This window comes from Hydra vulgaris, chromosome 12, assembly GCF_038396675.1.
Source record: "Hydra vulgaris chromosome 12, alternate assembly HydraT2T_AEP".
Taxonomy (NCBI): Eukaryota; Metazoa; Cnidaria; class Hydrozoa; order Anthoathecata; family Hydridae; genus Hydra; species Hydra vulgaris.
This window is the reverse complement of record NC_088931.1, coordinates 35,263,700-35,289,113: the sequence shown is the minus strand read 5'-3', so window position 1 is coordinate 35,289,113 and position 25,414 is coordinate 35,263,700. Positions and strand designations below refer to the sequence as shown.

Genomic DNA, 25,414 nt, shown 5'->3' with positions numbered 1-25,414 from the left:
TTTTTTTCTCAAAAAAAAAAGTTTTTTAAATATTTTAATTTACTTTAATTTTAATAACTTACCGTTACTCTTCAAAAAATATACAAAAAACTCCCTTACTGCAACTGGTCAATCTTAATCCTTTGACGTTAAAAATCCTCTTTATATCTCATGCATTTACAGTAGGTTAAATTTTTTAATTATCATTTAAAAAAAAGAGTAATCTTTTGCTTTCATTTAGTAATATATTACACTGATGATCGTATGAAATTCCGTTTTTGTTTCGGTTTCTGCCGAAATTTCAATTTGGTTCTTTTTAAAATTTTAATTTTATTTTTTTATTTAAAAATCTTTTAACAGTTAAAAGAAATTTTGTGAATATTAAAATTTGTTATTTTGCTTTTCCAGGCGGGGATAGGAAGGGGGTAGGGGAAACTGCCCCCTTGCCCTTAAATTGCCGGTGACGCGAAATAGATTAACTCCCCAAAAAGTTAACTCCCGGTTAAAATATTTTAACTCCTCTATTCTAAAATTTTTTTTAAAATATATTTAGCATTATATATATTTAAATATATAATATATAAATATTTAGTGAGCGTTGAATAAAAGTACTTTATAACTGTTTATTTTTGACAAGCCTTTATATTATAAAAAGGAGATCAAAACAATAGTAATAATATTGCACGAACTGAAGTTTGTGCAATACTATTACTATTGTTTTGATCTACTATTACTATTACTATTGTTTTGATACTAATACTTCAGAACCATTCTCTTTTGCTAATAATAATGTCTAAGGTTATAGAGTTTATATCTTTACTATACTCAGAGCATATATGTATATATATATACATCTCTCTCTCTCTCTCTCTCTCTCTCTCTCTCTCTCTCTATATATATATATATATATATATATATATATATATATATATATATATATATAGATATATATATATATATATATATATATATATATATATATATATATATATATATATATATATATATATATATATACATATTGTATATTTATATATTGTTATTATAATTTTTCTTTAATAGAGAAAAAATTATTATTTTGTGCATACAATACCTAATATGGTTAGAAAATACAAACATCTATCTAATCGACAATCCTGGGAAGAAAATTCAATAAAAGCAGTTATTGAATCAGTAATGAAGAAGGAAATGGGGTATAAAAGGCATCGTTAATGTTTTGTATCCCAACAACGACACTGCGATACAGAATAAAAAGACTTCAGCAAGGGAATTTAGAACTAAGTAGTTGTGCAGTAAAAAAACTTGTGAATTTTAAATCAGTTTTTAACTTTGAAGAAGAGCAAGAGTTAGCTAAACACCTAATTTTTCTCGATAGTTGCTTGCTTCCAGTTTCAATAAAATATTTGAGAAAATTGCCGTTTCAGCTAGCTGAAAAGAACAAGATGCCACATAGCTTTAACAAAAAAACAGGATTGTGTTTTAAAAAACTTTCTACCAGTGGGCAGAAAGTTTTTTAAAACACAATCCTGTTATTTCTTTGCGTATGCCAGAGGGATCTTCTGGAGCTAGAGCAATGAGATTTAACCGACCTGCTGTGAATAAATTTTTTGAACTATTGACTAAAAGCATAGATGAAAATAACATAACTCCAATTCATATATATAAAATGTTGACGAGACAGGAATTTCTTCAGTACCAAAAAAAGTGTCAAAATTAATCGCTAAGAGGGGTAAAAAATAAGTTGGAACTCTAACATCAGCTGAACAAAGGAGAATCATAACAATCGAAATGTGTATGAGTGCCTCTGGTATATACGTGCCCCCCTTGATTGTTTTCCCCCGTGTTAGAGCTCCCAAGAATGTTAATATTATCGAAAAAGCTTCTCTGGGTACTATTGCATCATATCACCCTAGTGGTTGGATTCAAGCAGATATATTTTTGAAGTGGTTTGACCATTTTCTGTCCTTTGTAATGCCATCCAAAAAATGGCCTGTACTGCTATTATTAGATGGTCATGCAACTCATACAAAAAATATGGAGTACATAATGAAAGCACGTGAAAATTATGTTACTGTTATTTGCTTTCCACCACATTGTTCACACCGTCTGCAGCCGCTAGATGTCTCCTTCACGGCACCATTTAGTAGCAACAATTCGAATGAAGTTTGTATTTGGCTGCATACACATTATCCTAGAGTTGTGACCGAATAGCAGATTCCAGAACTATTTGGTATAGCTTATATGAAATCTGCAAACTTGTTAACAGCTATGAATCGTTTTAGAAAGACTGGAATAAGTCTACTTAATCCTAAAGTTTTTGATGATTAGATGTTTGAGCCTTCAGAAACAACTAACAGGTCATTTCCTGAGATGGATTCAGCAACACCAAACCTAACTACCAAGTCTCAAACACAAACTATTTCACTGCAAGATTTATCCCTGACATCTTGCTCTGAATCAGAAACTTTGTCTTCGACATCTATGGCTTCTTTCACAATTGCTTCACCTGCAGAAATTGTAAGTATTTCGAATGAGAAAACTCAGCTAACTCGCAAACGATGCCAAAGGGCAAAACAACTATACTCACCAGTTCACCATATAAAGCGGAACTGGCAAAAAAGATGGGTATAAAAACTAAAAAAAGAAAAAGCGCTCAAACAGTTGACAAGACTGTAGAAACAAAAAATGATACACCTGCAGAAATTGTACCACGAAAGTATACCCCAGCGATTTTCGTGATTTTTGTTTAATAACATTTTCAAAAACTGTTGCATTTTTTTCTAAATTGCTAAAGTTAAAAGCTTTTTTGTTTTTGTTGTTGTTGTTGGTTGTTGAAATACACTGATAAAAAACACAGTTCGTTTTTATTTTTATATTTCATTAATCTAAACCTTACGGGGACTGTTATGACCCCACTTCCCTATATATATATATATATATATATATATATATATATAATATATATATATATATATATATATATCTATATATATATATATATATATATATATATATATATATATATATATATATATATATATATATATATACAATGTGTAATTCGTATATGTTGTTCCAAGGGAGTTAAAATATTATTGGGAGTTAATTTGTTTCGCCGACAGGGGTTAATTTATTTCAAGGGGAGTTAATCTATTTCGAAATAGATAAACTTCCCGGGTAATTTTTTACGCAACGGGAGTTAATTTATTATGGGGGTTAATTTAATTCATAACACTGGCACCCATGATGTTATATTTTTTTTTTTTTTTTTTTTTTTTTTTTTTTTTGACATTTAAATTTATTAAAGTCGTAAAGCATAATATAAATACAAATAGCAGGGGCAAGAAGAAGACATAATTGGTCTTATCACCAAGCCCCTTAGTCTATACCGTAAATATAAGACAATAAAAATTAAAAAACGCAACACTATATAATATAAAACGTTTTTCTAAAGACTTAATAGAATAAAAATCAATCTTTAACAAAAAGTTAAAGTCCTACTTTAACTTTTTGTTTTTGTGTTGGTTAAGAAAAATTAAAAAAAAGAGAAAAAAGAATTTGTACAAAGAAACTATATTACTAAAAAGCAAGCAAGTAAATACGCATAATCCTGAAGCTTTCCTTTTACACCAGCATGTACCTTTAAATATGTGAATAATTCTTATAAACCATAATTATATATATATATATATATGCAAATATAATTATATATATATATATATATATATATATATATATATATATATGCAAATGTAAAAAATCCATTTATATAAGGTTCTATACAGAATCTTGTGTAATATAAGAAAAGATTGAAAAAATACAAAACATATTGTCTCATCCTCGTGGAAAATTTGAAACTTCGATTTTAGATATTCCTCTCTCTTGATAATTTCTGATTGCTAAAACTACTTCATCTTCTTAGTTCTGCCATTTGTATAGCGTTACGTACAAACGTCTCTACAATTTTTTCTTTAGCGTATGTTGAGTTTGTAGTCGGTATATGGAACAATCGTAAATAATATATTATTAATATGAGAAAACTTTAAAAAAAAAGTTAAACTATTAAAATCTTTTTTGCTATGTATATATATATATATATATATATATATATATATATATATATATATATATATATATATATATATATATATATATATATATATATATATATATATATATATATATATATATAATATATATATATATATATATTAATACTATAAATATATAAGCAAGATTAAAAAAGTTCCAAAATTTATTACGCTATGGGAAGGTCTTGAACTCCAAAACGACACTGATGACTGCGCACTAAACCACTGAGCACTGCTCTTTTTTAGAGGCTTTAAGTTGAAGTTATTTTTGCTTCAGATTTTTTTAAAACTCTTTTCAGCAGGTTGACATAAAATAGAAACCGCTGAAAACGATTTGAAAACCGTATCTTTTTTCATTTTTCTGAATATCTAAAAATTCAAAAAATGAGAGGATTCTAAACATTAGGTAGCCGTATCTTTTAAGCGTCAAAAGATATTTTAATAAAATTTGAAAACTAATTAAAATTTATAATTTCATTCAAGATTTATAATTTCATTCAAGACTTTTTTTTCAAAAATTAACTTTCATCAACCTGGGGGATGCAGGGGATCTTTTTAAAGGGTATTCCTACCCTAGTAATCTGATTCCTGTAATTTTTTGCGAAAAATTATCCTTTTATTAAAAAAATAATTTTTTTTTAAAAGTGTAAATCAATTTTACAGAGATATTAGTAGCAATTATCTTCTTGTAAAAAATCTATTGTCTTATTTATGCTTTGAGTGTCTCTACTGACACACTCAAAGCATAAATAAATCTCCGATATAAAATCAGACAAATGAAATGCCGCGAACAGTATTTTAAATACTATAATATGTTATAAATAAATATTGTATTTTTTCAGTCTAAATAAACTCCTGAAAAATCTCCTTACAGTCTTGTTGAATTTTATTCAGCATCCATAACTCTTAGCTTTTCACCGTGATAGACGTTTCTCTCAGAAACAACGAACTTTTTCAGTGTCTTGTTTAAGTTTTTATGCACTGCTTCAGATGTTTGTTCTGATGTAACACAAAGCGGGATCTTGTGTCTATTGAGATACTCCTTAAGATGGAACCTGATTACGTGAAAGTTTTATCCAAAAGAAGTCTTTATTGCAAATACATCATTGACATATTTTTTAAAATAAAGTATGGACTCCACAAAATTGTCCATTTTCTCTTTCTAGGATATATCAATTTTCATCCCAAAACAGCATTTTGCAAGTAAATCGATCAAAAGTTAACTAAAAATTAACTTGCTGAAAATAATAGTATTAACATAATCGTGTCTCCTTATGTTATATAGACTAGTAGGTCAATAGTCCCCTACTTGTACTAATCGAGGTAAAAAAAATATAAGAAGTGTTTAAAACAATTTATAAAGCAATGAAGTAGGTTTTTTAAACCTTCTCAGAGTTTTAATACATTGCAAATATTCAATTGGATTTAACAGGAAGAGGTTTTCATCCTGTTGCAAGTTTCATTTTTTTACTATCACCAACAACAGATATTTCTTTTAGCTTACAAGAAACAACTCTGTTAGCAATATTTTGATTCTTTGAAGTAACTAAGGCTTGAAAATTTTGAACAGTTTTTTTTTTTGTGTTGCAAGAATGACGAATACCAGGACCAATAATTTGACAGAAAGATTAAGTGTAATACTACTTTTAGTACACTGTCCAAGGCAGCAAATAGCACAATTGCAGTTGTAATCTTTTTTTTTAATTCTTCTCAACTTTTTAATTTGATCACCACCATTTATCCATGAAGTCTTCACAGCTTTACTGATAACTTTACCTTTCTGTTTTAAATATAAGTTTGTCTTGCATCTTCCGCATTTTCAAGACGGATGAGAACAAGGTTCAGACTGAATCCAGGGTCTACAAAGTCTTTAATCAGATGAACTGTTCTTCTCCAAAGATAGACATTTTTTTTCATTATTGACACAACAGAAACATATCCATCTCCTATTTTCTAAATGAGATCTTGCTTTTTGCAGACTTTTTTTTTTAGTATTTTGTGTATTAGGTCATTTAAAATTTATCAATCCATACTCTAACAATTTGTTTAATTCAAACAAATTAACAGACAGTTGACGTAACTTATTAAGAATAATTTGATTGTATCGTGTTTGTGCTATTAGTTTGCGATTATATCATTTGTAGTTACTCTCTAAATAAAATAACTTCAATTTAAAGCACAAACCACGTGGTTTGCAAAAAAGAGTAAAAATAATCAAGGGAAATTTTTTTAAATAATTCTTTATCTTGAATTTCATCATAAATTCAAATTAGGCTTCTGATTTTATCAAAATATATTTTGACACTCAAAAGATACGGCCACATAAAGATTATGATCCCCTCATTTTTTGAAGATTTTAAATATTTAGAAAAATAGTCAAAAAATGAAAAATTATGCGGTTTTTAATTTGTTTTCAACGGTTTTTTTTTCATGTCAACGTACTGGAAAAAGTGGTCTAAAAAAATCTGAAGTAAAAATAGCTTCAACTTAAAACCTCTAAAATTGGAAAGTGAATCGCAAAGACAATTACAATCAGTTTCAAAAAACAAAAAAATAGCTGGTTTTGAAAATAAATAAAACTTTCACTTACAAAGTTGAATGAGTTCTCACCTAAAAAGGGGAACTGAACGGCCCCTTTTGTAATGGTATTGTTTATTCATGCAGTCGACTCCATTAGGAAAACATCAGAACAACTTTGGAATCATTGCTTCGATTGAACCATTGCTTCGATTGAACCATTGCTTCGATTGAACCATTGCTTCGATACTTTCCAAAGTATAGTGTGCTGCTTTAGCATACTTTTTAAGTAATAACTTCAATTGAACAAAAGCTATTAAATTATAGTAATAAATCTTAATTATTGTAATAAACTATTTAATAGTTATAAAAAGTCATTTATTTGTTAATAATAATGATCCAGCCAATCAAGAGTTCATGAAATAAACTGCTGTTTGTTTAGAAGTTGTCTAGATTGAAATTGGATCTTCTTGGATCTGCATATATTGTTTACTAAATTTCTTTTATGCAATATAGTTTTTCTTATTAAAATTTATTTTGACTTGCTATTTTTTATTTTTTAGTTTCTACTTCTCGGTCAAATTCTAAATCTTTCAAAGATTTCTTTCAAACACTCTCTTATCTGGAGCGTCAGCTACAGATGGAGATGGAAAGCACAACAATAGACCATCTAAAATCAATGGCGAATTCATTGTTAAACTTAGAGCAGATATTGAGTCATTCCTAGTAAAAATATGTCATTATTCTTCCAAAATTTTTAAATATTCGCCTAGTGGAGTAAATATTAAAACAATGCATAGTTTGTTAATAAAGCAACACCCCAATCTGACAAATAAAATTAAGCATGAGTACTACCTAAATATTTTCAAGAAAACTGCAATCTCAGATTTGGACTACCTCAAGTTGACGTCTGCTCAGAATGTGAGAATTTGGGATCAAGAATACAAGACAAAAACTTAAACAACAATGCTAAAAGAGTGGCACACAAGGGCATTTCAAGTTTCAAAAATTGGTGGTCTACTGTTTATAAAAAAGCCCCAAAACCCATCAGAGACAAATACATAATCGTGCACTTTATGAATTGGATTATAAAATGTTTGTTTATGACAGTGCAACGCCTGGGTATGTGACAACATATGACTTTTTAGATGGACTATGTTCCAGAACTTTTAAACTTGTAAAAAATTGAGTTGAGCAACAACTGCCCACCAAGAAAGTTTATCAGAAACCAGTTGCAATAATTGAAAAAAAGATCAATGATGTTAAAAAGTTGAAATGTTACATACCCACAAATGCAACTGAGTTTTATAAAAATATATATTCCTAGAAAACAACCGGCAGCGTGGAGGAAGATAATTAACTTTTTTTTTTATTGCAATGACTATTGTTTATTAATTTAAATACTTATTTTTTTTAATAAAGTATAGCTTTTCACGTAAAGTTCGCAGTTTTTTTATTCCCTAATTTGTAAAAATTTTATTGCGAGGAAAAAACTTGTCCAAGGATTTTATTTAATTTTTGTAGCAAGAACAACTTTTTTTTATGAACTACCACTTTATTAACAGGTCCTTAGGGAATGGATATAAACACCTGCTAAAATAACTGGCATCCACAGTAAATAGTTTATTAACTATAACTGTTTAAAACTTAAAAATTGATTATTTCAAAATGAAAATTTTGGACTAGTACTGTTCTTCTTTTCGCCGATTCAATTAAAGTTATACAGCAAAAAAAAAATTATAAAATACTCACACATTTTTGTAGGCTTTACAGACAATGTCATAGGATTCATTGGATTGTCATTAGGATTAGGATTAGTCATTAGGATTGTCATTAGGATTAGGATTAATTGTCATTAGGATTCATAAATGAAGCTATATAAACATATGTTAATTTATTTCGGTGGGGGTTTGAAATATTTAGGCCCTCAGTTAATCCACTTCGCCATTTTTTAAAATATTTTAACTCCGGGGAGTTAAAGTGTTATAACCGGAAGTTGATTTTTTGAGGAGTTAGTCTGTTTCTCTACACCGGCACTGCCAATTATTGAATTTTATTTCTATATGAATAGTGAATAAAGACAATAACTACACATAAAAAATTTGAATCTGAATTGTTTTGACAAAATAACGCTGGTAATTTGTGCTAATTAAATTTGCATAATTATATCAAGTTTCTTAATATTAGATAATAACTAATAGGTTGTTAATAAATGAAGACTCTTCGGGAAGAAACTGCAGGGTCACATTTTTTTAATTTGAGATAATTCGTTATTAAACTTTTAAACCTATATAAGTTTTGAATTTTTAGGAAAAATGTGTGCATTTTTAAAGTATATTGCAATTATTGCAATATACTATTAACTATTAACTAAATAATTATTGTGGTTAATAAAGCTAGAAAGTGTCAAAATTTTCAAAATGTGACTGTGGAGTCTTCAAATGGAATAACATTAAGACAGCAATAATAGCCGTCTTACGTCTTTAATGTCAAAATCATCAAGAGCTTTAAAGGTAAAATTAACTCTATCAACTTCAAAAAATACTGTTCCGACTAACTAATTTTCGTTTTATAATTGTGGTATTTTATATATATATATATATATATATATATATATATATATATATATATATATATATATATATATATATATATATATATATATATATACAGATTATTTTGTGTGCATTTTATTGCTTAATCACTCATACGCGCTAATTAATCAAAAGTTATGTTATGGAAAATAATAGATTAAAAAAGAGAACAGGTAATTGCAAATTAAAAAAAAAATATGTCGATCTTCTCGACTGTAGTGTTAATAAAATAAAAAAATATTTTAAGTGAGACATGTCTCTAATGAGTAAATAAAGCTCTGTGGTTAATGACTCCAAAATACTCTTAGACTTATATTAAGAAGTTTATTGGTTGAAGTTAAAACTAAAAGCAATCCTGTTAATAATATTTTGACACAACTCAAAGTACCACTTAAACATATAGTTACAGCATTTAAGGTAAGTGTTTATTAAAAATTTCTTATAAGATACCCGGTGCTGGGTACAGCAAAAAAATAGCCGATTCCGGGTACCCGGGAAAACAGCCGAATTAGCGGGTCCCCGGGTACGAGCCGGGTACACACACACACACACACATACACACACACACATACACACACATATATATATATTATTACTTCCGTAATCAATTTTGTCATATTTTTACGCTCTTCCCCACGTATTTACCAAAATAAAATAAGGAAAAGTACTATAACTTTGCGGATAGACTTTTTCTTACCGTTTTTATAATAAAAATTTTTTTATATATTGAAACAAACTAAAGAAAATATGACAAAGTTTAGGAAACAATTTTTTTTACAGTAAATAATAAGTACTATATTACTACATATGAAAGGATAGTTAAAAACAAATAATGTTATCTAGTTCTCAGTTTTTATAAATAAACTGGTTAATAATTTAATTTGATATATAGAAACACTGCATCGTCCTATATTCTCAGGAGTCCAAAGTTATGTTTTGAATAAACAAAACAACTGTAAAGCGTTTTTCTCTGTTTACTTATAATATCTCTAAAACCATGCTATAATATACCTCTTTTATCTCTAGTACTTTCATGGTCTAAGCATCTCTGTAAAGAATTGTACTAAGAAAGATTTAGAAAACATTTAAGCCCGAGAAAGTCTGAAAGATAAGAAGTTGCCAAACCCAAAATGTTTCTTTTTAGCTGTATTTTTTTTTAGCTGAAACCAAAAAAATGAGTCTCCAAATTTCCAACATTTTGCTTTTGATTTGCAATAAAATTATAAAGATATATATATATATATATATATATATATATATATATATATATATATATATATATATATATATATATATATATATATATATATAACTTAAAATACAAAAGTAGTACACTTTTTGGTTTCAGCTAAAAGAAATATACAAAATAAACAGCTTTTTGTCGCATATTTATTGGTTCATTGACTTGTATTAAGTTAGACGTAAGACGCAAGCACGACGCTTTTTTTGAACAAAACAAAGCTTTTTATTCGTAAAATATTTAACAGTTTAAATTGCGATATTATTAAATCAGTGCTAATCATATCTCACTCTGATGAAGTTTAGATTTATAAATAAAAAAGTGATGATGACTATTTGTGCAATTATTATTAATCTCTAAATACTGGCATAATGAAAAACCTAAAACTTGGTATAACAAAAAGTTGTTATAAAAATCAAATTGGTAAAACAAAAAAATACATCGATGATTTTCAAAAATAATTTATTTGTAAGCAAGATGCTAGTCTCGTGACAGTTCACTATTTAGTAGATCATTGTGCTTCAATTTAACTTCCTCATGGAAATAGCAAGTGTGACAGACTTTTATCCGCTCATTAATAACGCTATAAAAATCATATGAAAGCAAACGCATCGGATATCGATCCACAAAAGTTATACAAAAGCTTTTAATTCTATCATAATAAGAGTATAATATGAAAAATACTCTCATTCTTTTATTCATAAAATATTGCACAGTATGTTTGGTCAAGTTTTACCCTCTAAAAAATGAAGCGTTGATTTGATGTTGATCAACGTTGATTTCGCGTTGACATTAGCGATCAACGGCGATCAACCATAAATGGATGTTGTAACAACAGCAATGTTATCAACAGCAAATCAACGTTTATTTACAAACATTGAGCGTTCGTTGATTTACTGTTGACAAAAAACAAATTTATTGAGCCGTTTACTAACAGTAATTTGCTGAGCATTTTCTGCTGGGATTTTTTTGTTATTTTTGGTGGTTATAAAACGTTTGTTCAAATTTTAATTGTATTATGCGGTATGAAATGAATATAAACTTTATTGAAAAACATATATTTTATTAAGTAATTATTTTTTCAGTTCTTGAATAAAGATTATCCTAATGAAATTAGGGTAGTTCTTTAACTATTTGAGGATAATAGAACATCTTAATATAAATATTTTAACAATTTAACATAAAAAAGTCACAACTTAGCAACAATTTGGCTTATTAATGCTTATTATACTAACATTACTATTATCATAGCAAATTATTAATGGCTGCAAGTATTTGCCTGTTAAATTCTGACTGCAAACCTAAATCATATAGTACAAAATGCAATTTAAATTGATTTTTTCTGTATAAGAATAGTAATGCCTTTATTTTTTTTTCTTTTGTGATGTAATAAAATAAAGATAATAATGCCTAAATATGACAGAAGCCTATATATGAGAGAATTTATGAAAGAAAAACGAAATACTGAAAAAAGAATAAAATATCTTCTTGAAGAGTGCAACATTGTTGATAGAGGGAATTGCGTTCATCTAGATTTAGACATTCAAAAGATTTTTGAAGTTTCTGAAGATGTGCACAGTGATATATTGATGTTTTCAATCACTTTGCCAGAAAATAAATTTTGTTTAAGTAAAGTTGAATCTAATTATTGTGATGTTGACGACATTGCATTTAAAAATAGTTTATACAGTAGTATTGATACTCTAACTTCAATAAAAGATTTATTATATGAGTGGTCATTAAAATACTGTATAAAAGATGATGCTTTAAATGCACTTTTATTTCACTTAAATAAATTTACTCCATCTATACCGAAATGCTGGCAGACATTACAAAAATCTCTTCAAAAATATGTATGGCAGTTGGCACACAAAAACATGGCGTAAGATTATTGGAAACGACTACTTTACTTTGTACTGGCATGGCTTTTAAATATAATTTTTATAAAGAAGGTCACCAACTTGAGAGTCTTTCTCCACTTGTTCAGTTAAATTTCCCAATGGTAACTGGATTCCCATTAGACTATATGCACCTTATATGTCTTGGAGTAGTTAAAAAACTTCTAATAAACTGGTGTAAAGGTCCCCGATGTATTAGAATAAGTCAATCTGTTAAAGACAGTATTTCAAATGAACTCATAAATTTACAAAGTTATACACCATCCAGTTTTCAACGTAGACCACGCTCTTTAAATGAACTTGAGAAGTGGAAAGCAACAGAGTTTTGATTATTCTGCTTTATGCTGGACCAGTTGTTTTAAAAAGGAAAAATAAATAAAACTATGACTTATTTATTTCTCTTTCAATTGCTATGCACATACTGCTTTCTGATAAAATGGCCAAAAATGAATTGTTAGTGGCATTTGCTAAACAGCTGCTTATATAGTTTGTCAGAGAAGTACAAATTTTGTATGGGGAGATCTTGGTAACATACAATGTTCATAGCATGATTCATTTAGCTGATGATTGTGTTAACTTTGGGGAGAGTCTTGATCATCTATCAGCTTTTCCTTTTGAAAACTTTTTGGGTTGAATTAAAAAAATGGTGCAAAAATCACATCAGACTGTTGCCCAAATAGTGAATCAATTAGATGAGAGAAAAAAGTTGGATATTTTTCTTAGAGAAAGGAATGGTAAAGAAATTTCTGCCCAAGTGGTAAATAAAAAGATCACATCAAATCTATGAGACAGAGTTTATTTTATTCAAGGCAAAGGGTTTATTTTAGTAGAAGAGGTTTTGGTAGATCTTGTAAAATGCAAGGCTCTAAATCCTCATTCAGTTCGAAAGTTTTTTCCTGATTGTTTTGAAACATCTTATTTAGACGTTTGTTATGTAAATTCATTAGCCAACCTAAAAACAATTTTTCCGAAAAAAGAAAGAACTTTTAAAGAAAGGCTTGATAATACCTGTTTAAAAAGGTGGTTATGCTTTTTTTCTGCTTAGACATTGTGATATTGCTTATGATCACTGATTTCTTGAATTAAAAACACAAACTTTGATTATACTTGCAGACCAACAATTTTTAAAGAATGTCTGTGCATGGGTCATTTTGTAAAATTTGTTGTAAATTTGTCAAATATGTAGTTCATTGAACAAATTTAAAGTGAGTTTAATGCATTTTAATTTATAAATTTTTTGTGTGAAACAAATACTTAGTATGTTTATAGAAATAATAAAATATTTACACTGGTGTTTTACATTAATAAATCTAAAAAGCGTTTTACAAAGTTCATTATTTTTAATCTCTAATGTGTTTTTAATTTTATTTTGTAACTTATATAAGATTGTTTAGAATTAAATTGCACCAGAATATTGAAATTTCATTTGCCATTGTTGAATTTTTAAATGGAAAAATTAAAGAAGTGGAAGTGATTGCTAAAAGTTGGATGAAAAATGATGGGAAATGCTTCTGGCTGCCATTTAAAAATTTCGCTGCGATTTGTAAAGCTGTCACAACCTTGCAGGCATCAACCTCTGATTGGAAGATATACCCTGCTAGGATTTTATACACTACAGGTTTGCATATTACTATAAAAAAATGTAAATTAGATATTGAATTGTATGTTTTGACCAGGGCACTGGAGAGGATAAACATGTGCTGGTGCAAATTTATTTTAGGCCCCCTTTACAATATGACTATTGTCTCATTTAATATCACTTATTTTAAATCCAATATTCCAACGGGCGTTTTTGTTTAAATTATATGTTCTGAATGTCTTTAGAATGTTTAAAGAAGATTTTCAACGATTAAAAAAAGTTTTTTTAACAATGTTTTAGTTTTTTTTTTAAACTTTTATTGTTTTTTAAAAACTAAAAAATTCATTACTTTTCATGGGTTTTTCATTAAAATTCATTAATTTTTATGCGGTGCACCAATTGCACTCCATTCTCATAGGGCCTGCTTTTGCCGCAAACATTTTAATTACATCTTCATTAGATATTGATAAATGATTTTACGTACATAGATTTGTGTTTATGAAGAAGCTCAGTCACACTTAGAGAAAGCAGCAGATACTTCAAATATTGAAACTGATACCGAAGAGAAAAAAGGGACAACGCAAAAGTAAATTTTACTAAAATTAGTTTTTAACAAATAAAAAATTTTGCAATAAAGAATTACACAAATCATGCACTTTTTTTGTTTATAAAGTAAAGTTTATATTAAAGGAGAAAGACAGCAATGACATTTTGTGAAAGTGATGAAGATGTTGTGGTTGGTGATGAAGAACTATACGGAAGATACTATTTTGATAGTTCAAATAGCTAAAGAACATCTAACGTGATTCCAAATATAGCAGGTTAACTATTTTTGTAAAAGTAAAATAATGGTTTGTTAAAATAAAATGTTTTTTTTTTACTGAATTATAAATGTTTTTAAATCAATATCAACTCCCCATTTACACAGTGAAATAGCAAGCTTTTCAGTTGCTGAAAATAACAATGACTTCTCGAAAGAAACTAATCTATCTCAAGGGAAAATGATGTTGTCTTCAAATATATTGGTAAAAAAGAGTCCTAATGTTGCTTTTGTTCTAATTAAAATCTGTGTGCGTGTGCAGTAAAAAAATTAATAGAAATCAGAACTATATGTTATAGAATATAATTTTGTTGACAAATATTTTATAAATATATGTTTGTTGACAAGTTTAAATAAAAATCACTATATAACGTTTAAAAATTTTATTTAATTTTTGTATGTATAATTTATCTATACCTAGGTAGAAAATGGCTCTAAAAATTGTGTTTTGGATAAAGAGGATAGCAAAGAAAGACATTTGTCTTGCCAGGGTAAATTAAATAAAAGTTTTACTTATTTTTTCCATTTAGGTAATTTTTCATGGTTAATTTTTTACAAAATATTTTACATAAATAATAATAATATTGTTTATTTTACTACATTTTTTTTTAAAGATTTTCAAAAAAGATTTGCGTTGAGTTGGATGGCAAAAATAGATAAAAGAGAAAAGTGATTCAAGATTCAATTTTAAAAATCCATGTATTGAAATTAAGATAATTTCATTCATATAGAATGAACATAATATGTATTCTGACCCTTAAGTAATTTTTATTTTTTTAATAATAGATGAGTTCTCTTAGTCGTTGTGGAGGTAATATAAATCGGCTTTTGCTTTTGGAAAGTTGTTGATGAGTGAGGACGCTGGGGCCTGTTTTAATGTCTCGGGTGGTTCATTGAAGATAAATTTTAAAACATACACCCTGTATCATATGATAGTGGGTAAGAATGGTTTTATGCATTTTTTTAGATTTTTTATTTCACAGGAAATATATTTTGTTTATCCTAGTCAGTTATTTATGTAACTATTTGCTATAATTTCTGCAGCTTGATTTTTTTCAAATTTGATTTGAATTTTTGATTTAGATGCGATTACACGACAGCATCATGATGCAAAAATTTGCGAATGTTATTCAGGCATTTCGAAATTTTTAAGGCAATCAGGAACACGACTCAATCGAAAAGTTTTGAAAATGAACAATGATGCAAACGCTAAATAAATTGTTTGAAAATGTAAATTTTGTGTTAAATTCAATAAAAAACTTTCTTACTTAATGCAGTGCTTACTTTCTTTCATTATTCTTTTGAGTTAGTTTTGAATTGCTCTATCAATAAATTTTTTTGCTAAATCCTTTATTTACAGCCTGTTTTTTACAAAACAAATAAAGATTTGATGTATAAATTTTATATACAAATATAAATATGTATAAATTTTATATACAAATATTTTATATATATATACATACATAATATATATATATATATATATATATATATATATATATATATATATATATATATATATATATATATATATATATATATATATATATATATATATATATATATGTATATATATATATATATATATATATATATATATATATATAAATTATAAATCAGTAGAAAATCACTTAAAAAACAAAGTTTTGTTTCATTTAACACTGTGTTTCATTAATAAAAAGACTCATCAGAAATACTGAGTTTTTATTTCGTAAACTGTTGATATATATTTTTTTGATATATGCATCAAAAAGCGATATCAAAATACCGTCGGCTATTATAAAAATCAGTGTTGAATCACCAAGAAAAAATGATTGTTGATTAAACGTTGAAAAGCAACATTCGATCAACGTTTTTTGTAAACACCAAATCAACGTTGATAAGTGGCTAACATTTTGGACAAAAAATCAATATGGAATCAATGTTGACGAGAAACATTGAATCAACATCAAATCAACGCCTCATTTTTTAGCGGGTATTTATCGTCTTTTGTTGCTGGATAGTTTTGGAAGCAATACTCCAATATTAATAGATTGTGAAAAATTCATTGTGAATTAAATATTGAGAAATTCAAATATTTTATCAAACATTCTTCAAGACGTAAAAAGGTCATACCATTGTCATAAAGGTCATATCAGGTCAGGTTATATTGCCGAGCCGTTACTCAAGGAAATAAACGCTCTAAACGTATAAGAAGTAAATATCGACCTTAACTTGTTATTTATGTTTAATCTTAAAATTGAAATAATTTCAAAATATTTTTATAAAAATTTCACTCTAATTAATCATAAATATGAAACAAGATATTCAATAAATAATTTCTACGTTCCACTGACATCACTAAAAAATCTGACTTCTCATCATGCCTAGCGGGCATTTCTTTTTAAAAGTTACGTTCTAAATATATTTTAAATGTCTTCTAAACGTCTTCTAAACATTATAATGTAAAGAACGTTTAAAAGACGTTTATAAAACGTTTAAAAGACATTTAGAACATAACTTTTAAAAACAAATGCCCGAAGGGGTGCTTGTGGAACTCAGCTCTTGACGAAAATATGAAAAAAATAAAATCTATTGATATTTTTAAAAGAACTATAAAAAAACACTTATTAAATTTAAACAAAACATTCACTTTTTCAATTTTTTATTTAAAAAAAAAGAATTTTATTTTATATCTCTCTTGTTGTTTTTGTTTGTCTGTTTTAATTTTGTATAAAAAATATAAATTGAATCTCTTGCTTTTAATTTCTTTGAAAAATAATTTTTTTCCTTGGATGAAAACTTAGACCCTGACAGTAATTTTTATTCTAAGAATTTTTTAGATTGTTCGTATCTTTTACCAAGCGAATTAGAAGGGTTTCTTTTTAAGAATGTTATTGACAAAAATTCTAATCAAATTAGAATTCTCCACCTCAACATAAGAAGTTTAATTCGTAACTTTGAAAAACTTTTAAATCTATTAGAAGAAACAAAAAATCTTTTTAATATAATATGCCTAACAGAAACTTGGATAACTTTAAAATATCTAAACAGCGCTTTTCAAATGCCGAACTTTAACATAATTTCATTAGAGAGACAAACAAACAAACGAGGTGGTGGAATTTTAATTTACGTACTTAAAACACTAAGGCTTATACTTAGAAGCATGTAGCACGTCTTATAAATTTAAAAGATCGTTTTACTCATGCAAAGCCTCTTTTATTTAACATGAACATTCTTAATATTTATGAGGTTAATATTTTCAACATTCTTTGTTTTATGTTTAAATGTAAAATTAATGTATGTCCAGTTTCTCTTAGTGATTTATATTCATGTAAAGATAAAAACAAATATACATTCCGAAATAATAATTTTATACTGGATAATTCCATTAATGGAGTTATCCAGTATTTAAAAAAAAACTAAAAGAAATAATTTTTAAAATTGATGACATATTTCTTTATTTTTGAATGCTTGGTTTTGATGGCTTCATAAGATAGCTTTATATTTTAGTTTTGAATATTTTTGACCACTAACGATATTTATATTTTTGTCAAGTCAAGAGTTTTTATCTTGTAACTTTATTTTATTGTATTTAACGTTCTAGCGGTTCTCGATGACAAGACCTAGTAGTCTTCTGCGAGTCTCCGCGTTCTTTATATTAAAAAATTATATATATTTTAGTATTTATATAATATATTTTAACGATTTATTTTAACATGTAACACGAGTTTTATTCAGATTGTAATAAAAAGAACAAAAAAAAAAAAAAAAAAAAAAAAAAAAAAAAAAAAGCGAGTTGAGCGTTTCTGACTGCGATAAAGAAGTTTTAACAATTGAAATTGAAAACAAAAAAACAAAAAACCTATTGATTAGCTGTTGTTACCGGCCACCCGGTGGCGTGAGCGAAAACCTAAGCATGCCCTCTAAAAAATGAAGCGTTGATTTGATGTTGATCAACGTTGATTTTGCGTTGATATTAGCGATCAACGGCGATCAACCATAAATGGATGTTGTAGCAACAGCAATGTTATCAACAGCAAATCAACGTTTATTTACAAACACTGAGCGTTCGTTGATTTACTGTTGACAAAAAACAAATTTATTGAGCCGTTTACTAACAGTAATTTGCTGAGCATTTTCTGCTGGGATTTTTTTTGTTATTTTTGGTGGTTATAAAACGTTTGTTCAAATTTTAATTGTATTATACGGTATAAAATGAGTATAAACTTATTGAAAAACATATATTTTATTAAGTAATTATTTTTTCAGTTCTTGAATAAAGATTATCCTAATGAAATTAGGGTAGTTTTTTAACTATTTGAGGATAATAGAACATCTTAATATAAATATTTTAACAATTTAACATGAAAAAGTCACAACTTAGCAGCAATTTGGCTTATTAATGCTTATTATAATAACATTACTATTATCATAGCAAATTATTAATGGCTGCAAGTATTTGCCTGATAAATTCTGACTGCAAACTTAAATCATATAGTACAAAATGCAATTTAAATTGATTTTTTCTGTATAAGAGTAATAATGCCTTTATTTTTTTTTCTTTTGTGATGTAATAAAATAAAGATAATAATGCCTAAATATGACAGAAGCCTATATATGAGAGAATTTATGAAAGAAAAACGAAATACTGAAAAAAGAATAAAATATCTTCTTGAAGAGTGCAACATTGTTGGTAGAGGAAATTGCGTTCATCTAGATTTAGACATTCAAAAGATTTTTGAAGTTTCTGAAGATGTGCACAGTGATATATTGATGTTTTCAATCACTTCGCCAGAAAATAAATTTTGTTTAAGTAAAGTTGAATCTAATTATTGTGATGTTGACGACATTGCATTTAAAAATAGTTTATACAGTAGTATTGATACTCTAACTTCAACAAAAGATTTTTTATATGAGTGGTTATTAAAATACTGTATAAAAGATGATGCTTTAAATGCACTTATATTTCACTTAAATAAATTTACTCCATCTATACCAAAATGCTGGCAGACATTACAAAAATCTCTTCAAAAAGTTAATATTTTATATGTCAGTGGAGGCGATTATATATATCTTGCAGTTAAAAGTGCAATTGATTATTACATATCAACAGTTGGAAATAAGGAAAAGCTTGATCTAATTGTAAGTATTGATGGTGCACCTATGTGCAATAGTAAAAAGACTTCCATTTGGCCTATACTAGTTACAATTAACAGAAAAGGATCCTATGCTGTTGCAATTTGGCATGGTCAGGGAAAACCAAACAATTTGGATGAGTGCTTTGAAGATTTTATTCTTGAAATGAAAAAATTGCAAACTAATGGGTATAAACAGCTGCTGGTGACTATTAAAGCTTTTGTTTGTGATGCGTCTGCAAGAGCATTTGTTAAATGCATTATAGGGCATAGTGGCTATCATAGCTGTGAAAGATGTATGGCAGTTGGCACACAAAAACATGGCGTAAGATTATTGGAAACGACTACTTTACTTTGTACTGACATGGCTTTTAAAAATAATTTTTATAAAGAAGGTCACCAGCTTGAGAGTCTTTCTCCACTTGTTCAGTTAAATTTCCCAATGGTAACTGAATTCCCATTAGACTATATGCACCTTATATGTCTTGGAGTAGTTAAAAAACTTCTAATAAACTGGTGTAAAGGTCCCGATGTATTAGAATAAGTCAATCTGTTAAAGACAGTATTTCAAATGAACTCATAAATTTACGAAGTTATACACCATCCAATTTTCAACATAGACCACGCTCTTTAAATGAACTTGAGAAGTGGAAAGCAACAGAGTTTTGATTATTCTGCTTTATGCTGGACCAGTTGTTTTAAAAAGGAAAAATAAATAAAACTATGACTTATTTATTTCTCTTTCAATTGCTATGCACATACTGCTTTCTGATAAAATGGCCAAAAATGAATTGTTAGTGGCATTTGCTAAACAGCTGCTTATATAGTTTGTCAGAGAAGTACAAATTTTGTATGGGGAGATCTTGGTAACATACAATGTTCATAGCATGATTCATTTAGCTGATGATTGTGTTAACTTTGGGGAGAGTCTTGATCATCTATCAGCTTTTCCTTTTGAAAACTTTTTGGGTTGAATTAAAAAAATGGTGCAAAAATCACATCAGACTGTTGCCCAAATAGTGAATCAATTAGATGAGAGAAAAAAGTTGGATATTTTTCTTAGAGAAAGGAATGGTAAAGAAATTTCTGCCCAAGTGGTAAATAAAAAGATCACATCAAATCTATGAGACAGAGTTTATTTTATTCAAGACAAAGGGTTTATTTTAGTAGAAGAGGTTTTGGTAGATCTTGTAAAATGCAAGGCTCTAAATCCTCATTCAGTTAGAAAGTTTTTTCCTGATTGTTTTGAAACATCTTATTTAGACGTTTGTTATGTAAATTCATTAGCCAACCTAAAAACAATTTTTCCGAAAAAAAAAGAACTTTTGAAGAAAGGCTTGATGATACCTGTTTAAAAAGGTGGTTATGCTTTTTTTGTGCTTAGACATTGTGATATTGCTTATGATCACTGATTTCTTGAATTAAAAACACAAACTTTGATTATACTTGCAGACCATCAATTTTTAAAGTATGTCTGTGCATGTGCCATTTTGTAAAATTTGTTGTAAATTTGTCAAATATGTAGTTCATTGAACAAATTTAAAGTGAGTTTAATGCATTTTAATTTATAAATTTTTTGTGTGAAACAAATACCTGGTATGTTTATAGAAATAATAAAATATTTACACTGGTGTTTTACATTAATAAATCTAAAAAGCGTTTTACAAAGTTCATTGTTTTTAATCTCTAATGTATTTTTAATTTTATTTTGTAACTTATATAAGATTGTTTAGAATTAAATTGCACCAGAATATTGAAATTTCATTTGCGATTGTTGAACTTTAAATGGAAAAATTAAAGAAGTGGAAGTGATTGCTAAAAGTTGGATGAAAATTGATGGGAAATGCTTCTGGCTGCCATTTAAAAGTTCCGCTGCGATTCGTAAAGCTGTCACAACCTTGCAGGCATCAACCTCTGATTGGAAGATATACCCTGCTAGGATTTTATACACTACAGGTTTGCATATTACTATAAAAAAATGTAAAATAATTGAATTAGATATTGAACTGTATGTTTTGACCAGGGCACTGAAGAGGATAATCATGTGCTGGTGCAAATTTATTTTAGGCCTGCTTTACAATATGACTATAGTCTCATTTAATATCACTTATTTTAAATCCAATATTCCAACGGGCATTTGTTTAAATTATATGTTCTGAATGTCTTTAGAATGTTTAAAGAAGATTTCCAACAATTAAAAAAAGTTTTTTTAACTATGTTTTTAGTTTTTTTTTTTAACTTTTAGTGTTTTTTAAAAATTAAAAAATTCATTAATTTTCATGGGTTTTTCATTAAAATTCATTAATTTTTATGTGGTGCACCAATTGCACTCCATTCTCATAGGACCTGCTTTTGCCGCAAAAATTTCAATTACATCTTCATTAGATATTGATAAATGATTTTATGTACATGGATTTGTGTTTATGAAGAAGCTCAGTCACACTTAGAGAAAGCAGCAGATACTTCAAATATTGAAACTGACATCGAAGAGAAAAAAGGGACAAAGCAAAAGTAAATTTTACTAAAATTAGTTTTTAACAAATAAAAAATTTTGCAATAAAGAATTACACAAATCATGCACTTTTTTTGTTTATAAAGTAAAGTTTATATTAAAGGAGAAATACAGCAATGACATTTTGTGAAAGTGATTAAGATATTGTGATTGGTGATGAAGAACTATACGGAAGATACTATTTTGATAGTTCAAATAGCTAAAGAACATCTAACGTGATTCCAAATATAGCAGGTTAACTATTTTTGTAAAAGTAAAATAATGGTTTGTTAAAATAAAATGCTTTTTTTTTAATTGAATTATAGATGTTTTTAAATCAATATCAACTCCCCATTTACACAGTGAAATAGCAAGCTTTTCAGTTGCTGAAAATAACAATGACTTCTCGAATGAAACTAATCTATCTCAAGGGAAAATGATGTTGTCTTCAAATATATTGGTAAAAAAAAGTCCTAATGTTGCTTTTGTTCTAATTAAAATCTGTGTGCGTGTGCAGTAAAAAAATTAATAGAAATCAGAACTATATGTTATAGAATATAATTTTGTTGACAAATATTTTATAAATATATGTTTGTTGACAAGTTTAAATAAAAATCACTATATAATGTTTAAAAATTTTATTTAATTTTTGTATGTATAATTTATCTATACCTAGGTAGAAAATGGCTCTAAAAATTGTGTTTTGGATAAAGAGGATAGCAAAGAAAAACATTTGTCTTGCCAGGGTAAATTAAATAAAAGTTTTATTTATTTTTTCCATTTAGGTAATTTTTCATGGTTAATTTTTTACAAAATATTTTACATAAATAATAATAATATTGTTTATTTTACTACATTTTTTTTAAAAGATTTTCAAAAAAGATTTGCGTTGAGTTGCGTTGAGATGGCAAAAATAGTTAAAAGAGAAAAGTGATTCAAGAGTCAATTTTAAAAATCCATGTATTGAAATTAAGATAATTTCATTCATATAGAATAAACATAATATGTGTTCTGACCCTTAAGTAATTTTTATTTTTTTAATAATAGATAAGTTCTCTTAGTCGTTGTGGAGGTAATATAAATCGGCTTTTGCTTTTGGAAAGTTGTTGATGAGCGAGGATGCTGGGGCCTGTTTTTATGTCTCGGGTGGTTCATTGAAGATAAATTTTAAAACATACACCCTGTATCATATGATAGTGGGTAAGAATGGTTTTATGCATTTTTTTAGATTTTTTATTTCACAGTTTTGTTTATCCTAGTCAGTCATTTATGTAACTATTTGCTATAATTTCTGCAGTTTGATTTTTTTCAAATTTGATTTGAATTTTTGATTTAGATGCGATTACACGACAGCATCATGATGCAAAAATTTGCGAATGTTATTCAGGCATTTCGAAATTTTTAAGTCAATCAGGAACACGACTCAATCGAAAAGTTTTGAAAATGAACAATGCTGCAAACGCTAAATAAATTGTTTGAAAATGTAAATTTTGTGTTAAATTCAATAAAAAAACTTTCTTAATGTAGTGCCTACTTTCTTTCATTATTCTTTTGAGTTAGCTTTGAATTACTCTATCAATAACTTTTTTGCTAAATCCTTTATTTACAGCCTGTTTTTTACAAAACAAATTAAGATTTGAGCAATATGTATAAATTTTATATACAAATATTTTATATATATATACATACATAATATATATATATATATATATATATATATATATATATATATATATATATATATATATATATATATATATATATATATATATATATATATATATATATATAAATTATAAATCAGTAGAAAATCACTTAACAAAGTTTTTTTTCATTTAACACTGTGTTTCATAAATAAAAAGACTCATCAGAAATACTGAGTTTTTTATTGATGAGTGCATTTCTGATGAGTCTTTTTATCGATGAAATACAGTGTTAAATGAAAAAAAATTTTCTTAAGTGATTTTCTACTAATTTATAATTGCTCAGTTCTTTTAAGAACATTGAGCACTCTATTTTGTAGAATACATTTTAAAGTTGTTTAAATATATATATATATATATATATTTCGTAAACTGTTGATATATATTTTTTTGATATATGCATCAAAAAGCGATATCAAAATACCGTCGGCTATTATAAAAATCAGTGTTGAATCACCAGGAAAAAATGATTGTTGATTAAATGTTGAAAAGCAACATTCGATCAACGTTTTTTGTAAACACCAAATCAACGTTGATAAGTGGCTAACATTTTGGACAAAAAATCAATATGGAATCAATGTTGACGAGAAACATTGAATCAACATCAAATCAACGCCTCATTTTTTAACGGGTGTTTTTACAACAAATTATTAAAAAAGGCGACGCGGAAAAGGAAAAAAATAATTTACTTGGGGACTTAAATATGAATTGTTTTCTTTATAATAATGACTACAAAGTAAAATGTTTTTATGACGCAATTTTTGAAACAGGATCAATCCCCCTCATCAATCGACCTACTAGAGTAACAAAAAACTCAGCGACTCTAATTGATAACATTATTTCAATAGATATTTTTAATAATGATTTGCAAAAAGGTATTTAAAAAACTGATATAACAGACCATTTCCCCATTTTCGTTACAATTAACACCTATACAGAAAAAAAAATTGACATTTTTCAAAACTTTTTATTCGTTATGTGACGCTAACTTTCCCTTTGTCGAAATAATTGCAAAACCTAAGAGTTTGAACTCTCCTTGGATTACCAAGGGATTAAAAAAATCATCGAAAATCAAACAAAAGTTGTTTATAACTTTTTTTAAAACAAAAACAACTGCAAACGAAAAAATTTACAAAAATTATAAATATTTGTTTGAGAAAATTCGTAAAAACTTAAAAAAAAATTATTATTCAGAATTAATTAACAAATTTAAAAATAACACAAAACGCATTTGGGAAATAATAAAGGAAATTACTGGGAAAAAAAATCATTCTTAGGTTTTCTACCACAAATGATTAAAATTGATAACACTGTTATATTTGAACCAAACGCAATATCACATGAATTTAACAAATTTTTCACTGAAATAGGTCCTAAACTATCAA

The 25,414-nt window shown here is 27.1% G+C and overlaps 2 protein-coding genes across 16 annotated transcripts; both read left to right on the top strand.

Moving 5' to 3' along the window:
* The first annotated feature begins 11,160 nt into the window (after positions 1-11,160).
* On the top strand, positions 11,161-15,990 carry LOC136088684 (uncharacterized). Of its 3 annotated transcripts, none has more exons than XM_065813073.1 (8): positions 11,161-13,937; positions 14,387-14,484; positions 14,589-14,719; positions 14,827-14,923; positions 15,144-15,209; positions 15,333-15,417; positions 15,505-15,657; positions 15,802-15,990. In XM_065813073.1, exons 1-3 carry the CDS (start codon positions 13,815-13,817, stop codon positions 14,686-14,688), a joined length of 321 nt encoding a protein of 106 aa, XP_065669145.1. In that variant the 5' UTR covers positions 11,161-13,814; the 3' UTR covers positions 14,689-14,719; positions 14,827-14,923; positions 15,144-15,209; positions 15,333-15,417; positions 15,505-15,657; positions 15,802-15,990. The 3 variants fall into 3 exon arrangements, with proteins under 3 accessions (XP_065669145.1, XP_065669144.1, XP_065669146.1); XM_065813072.1 differs by having other exon boundaries at positions 15,140-15,209; XM_065813074.1 differs by lacking the exons at positions 14,827-14,923; positions 15,802-15,990 and having other exon boundaries at positions 15,505-15,642.
* A 2,615-nt stretch (positions 15,991-18,605) lies between these two features.
* On the top strand, positions 18,606-23,848 carry LOC136088683 (uncharacterized). 13 transcript variants are annotated; one of them, XM_065813067.1, is made up of 7 exons: positions 18,606-21,791; positions 22,179-22,346; positions 22,451-22,581; positions 22,690-22,786; positions 23,003-23,072; positions 23,374-23,526; positions 23,663-23,848. In XM_065813067.1, exon 1 carries the CDS (start codon positions 19,291-19,293, stop codon positions 20,377-20,379), a length of 1,089 nt encoding a protein of 362 aa, XP_065669139.1. In that variant the 5' UTR covers positions 18,606-19,290; the 3' UTR covers positions 20,380-21,791; positions 22,179-22,346; positions 22,451-22,581; positions 22,690-22,786; positions 23,003-23,072; positions 23,374-23,526; positions 23,663-23,848. The 13 variants fall into 13 exon arrangements, with proteins under 13 accessions (XP_065669139.1, XP_065669136.1, XP_065669132.1 ...); XM_065813064.1 differs by adding an exon at positions 23,196-23,286 and having other exon boundaries at positions 18,606-22,346; positions 22,653-22,786; XM_065813060.1 differs by having other exon boundaries at positions 22,179-22,581; positions 22,653-22,786.
* Positions 23,849-25,414: the final 1,566 nt, after the last annotated feature.

Excerpts from the sequence above, each read along its gene's own strand:
- LOC136088684 (XM_065813073.1), top strand. The coding sequence starts at position 13,815 with ATGATGGGAAATGCTTCTGGCTGCCATTTAAAAATTTCGCTGCGATTT. Across the intron at positions 13,938-14,386 it reads TAGGATTTTATACACTACAG|ATTTGTGTTTATGAAGAAGC; the intron begins GTTTGCATATTA and ends TTACGTACATAG. Across the intron at positions 14,485-14,588 it reads AAAAAAGGGACAACGCAAAA|GAGAAAGACAGCAATGACAT; the intron begins GTAAATTTTACT and ends TTTATATTAAAG.
- LOC136088683 (XM_065813067.1), top strand. The coding sequence starts at position 19,291 with ATGCCTAAATATGACAGAAGCCTATATATGAGAGAATTTATGAAAGAA.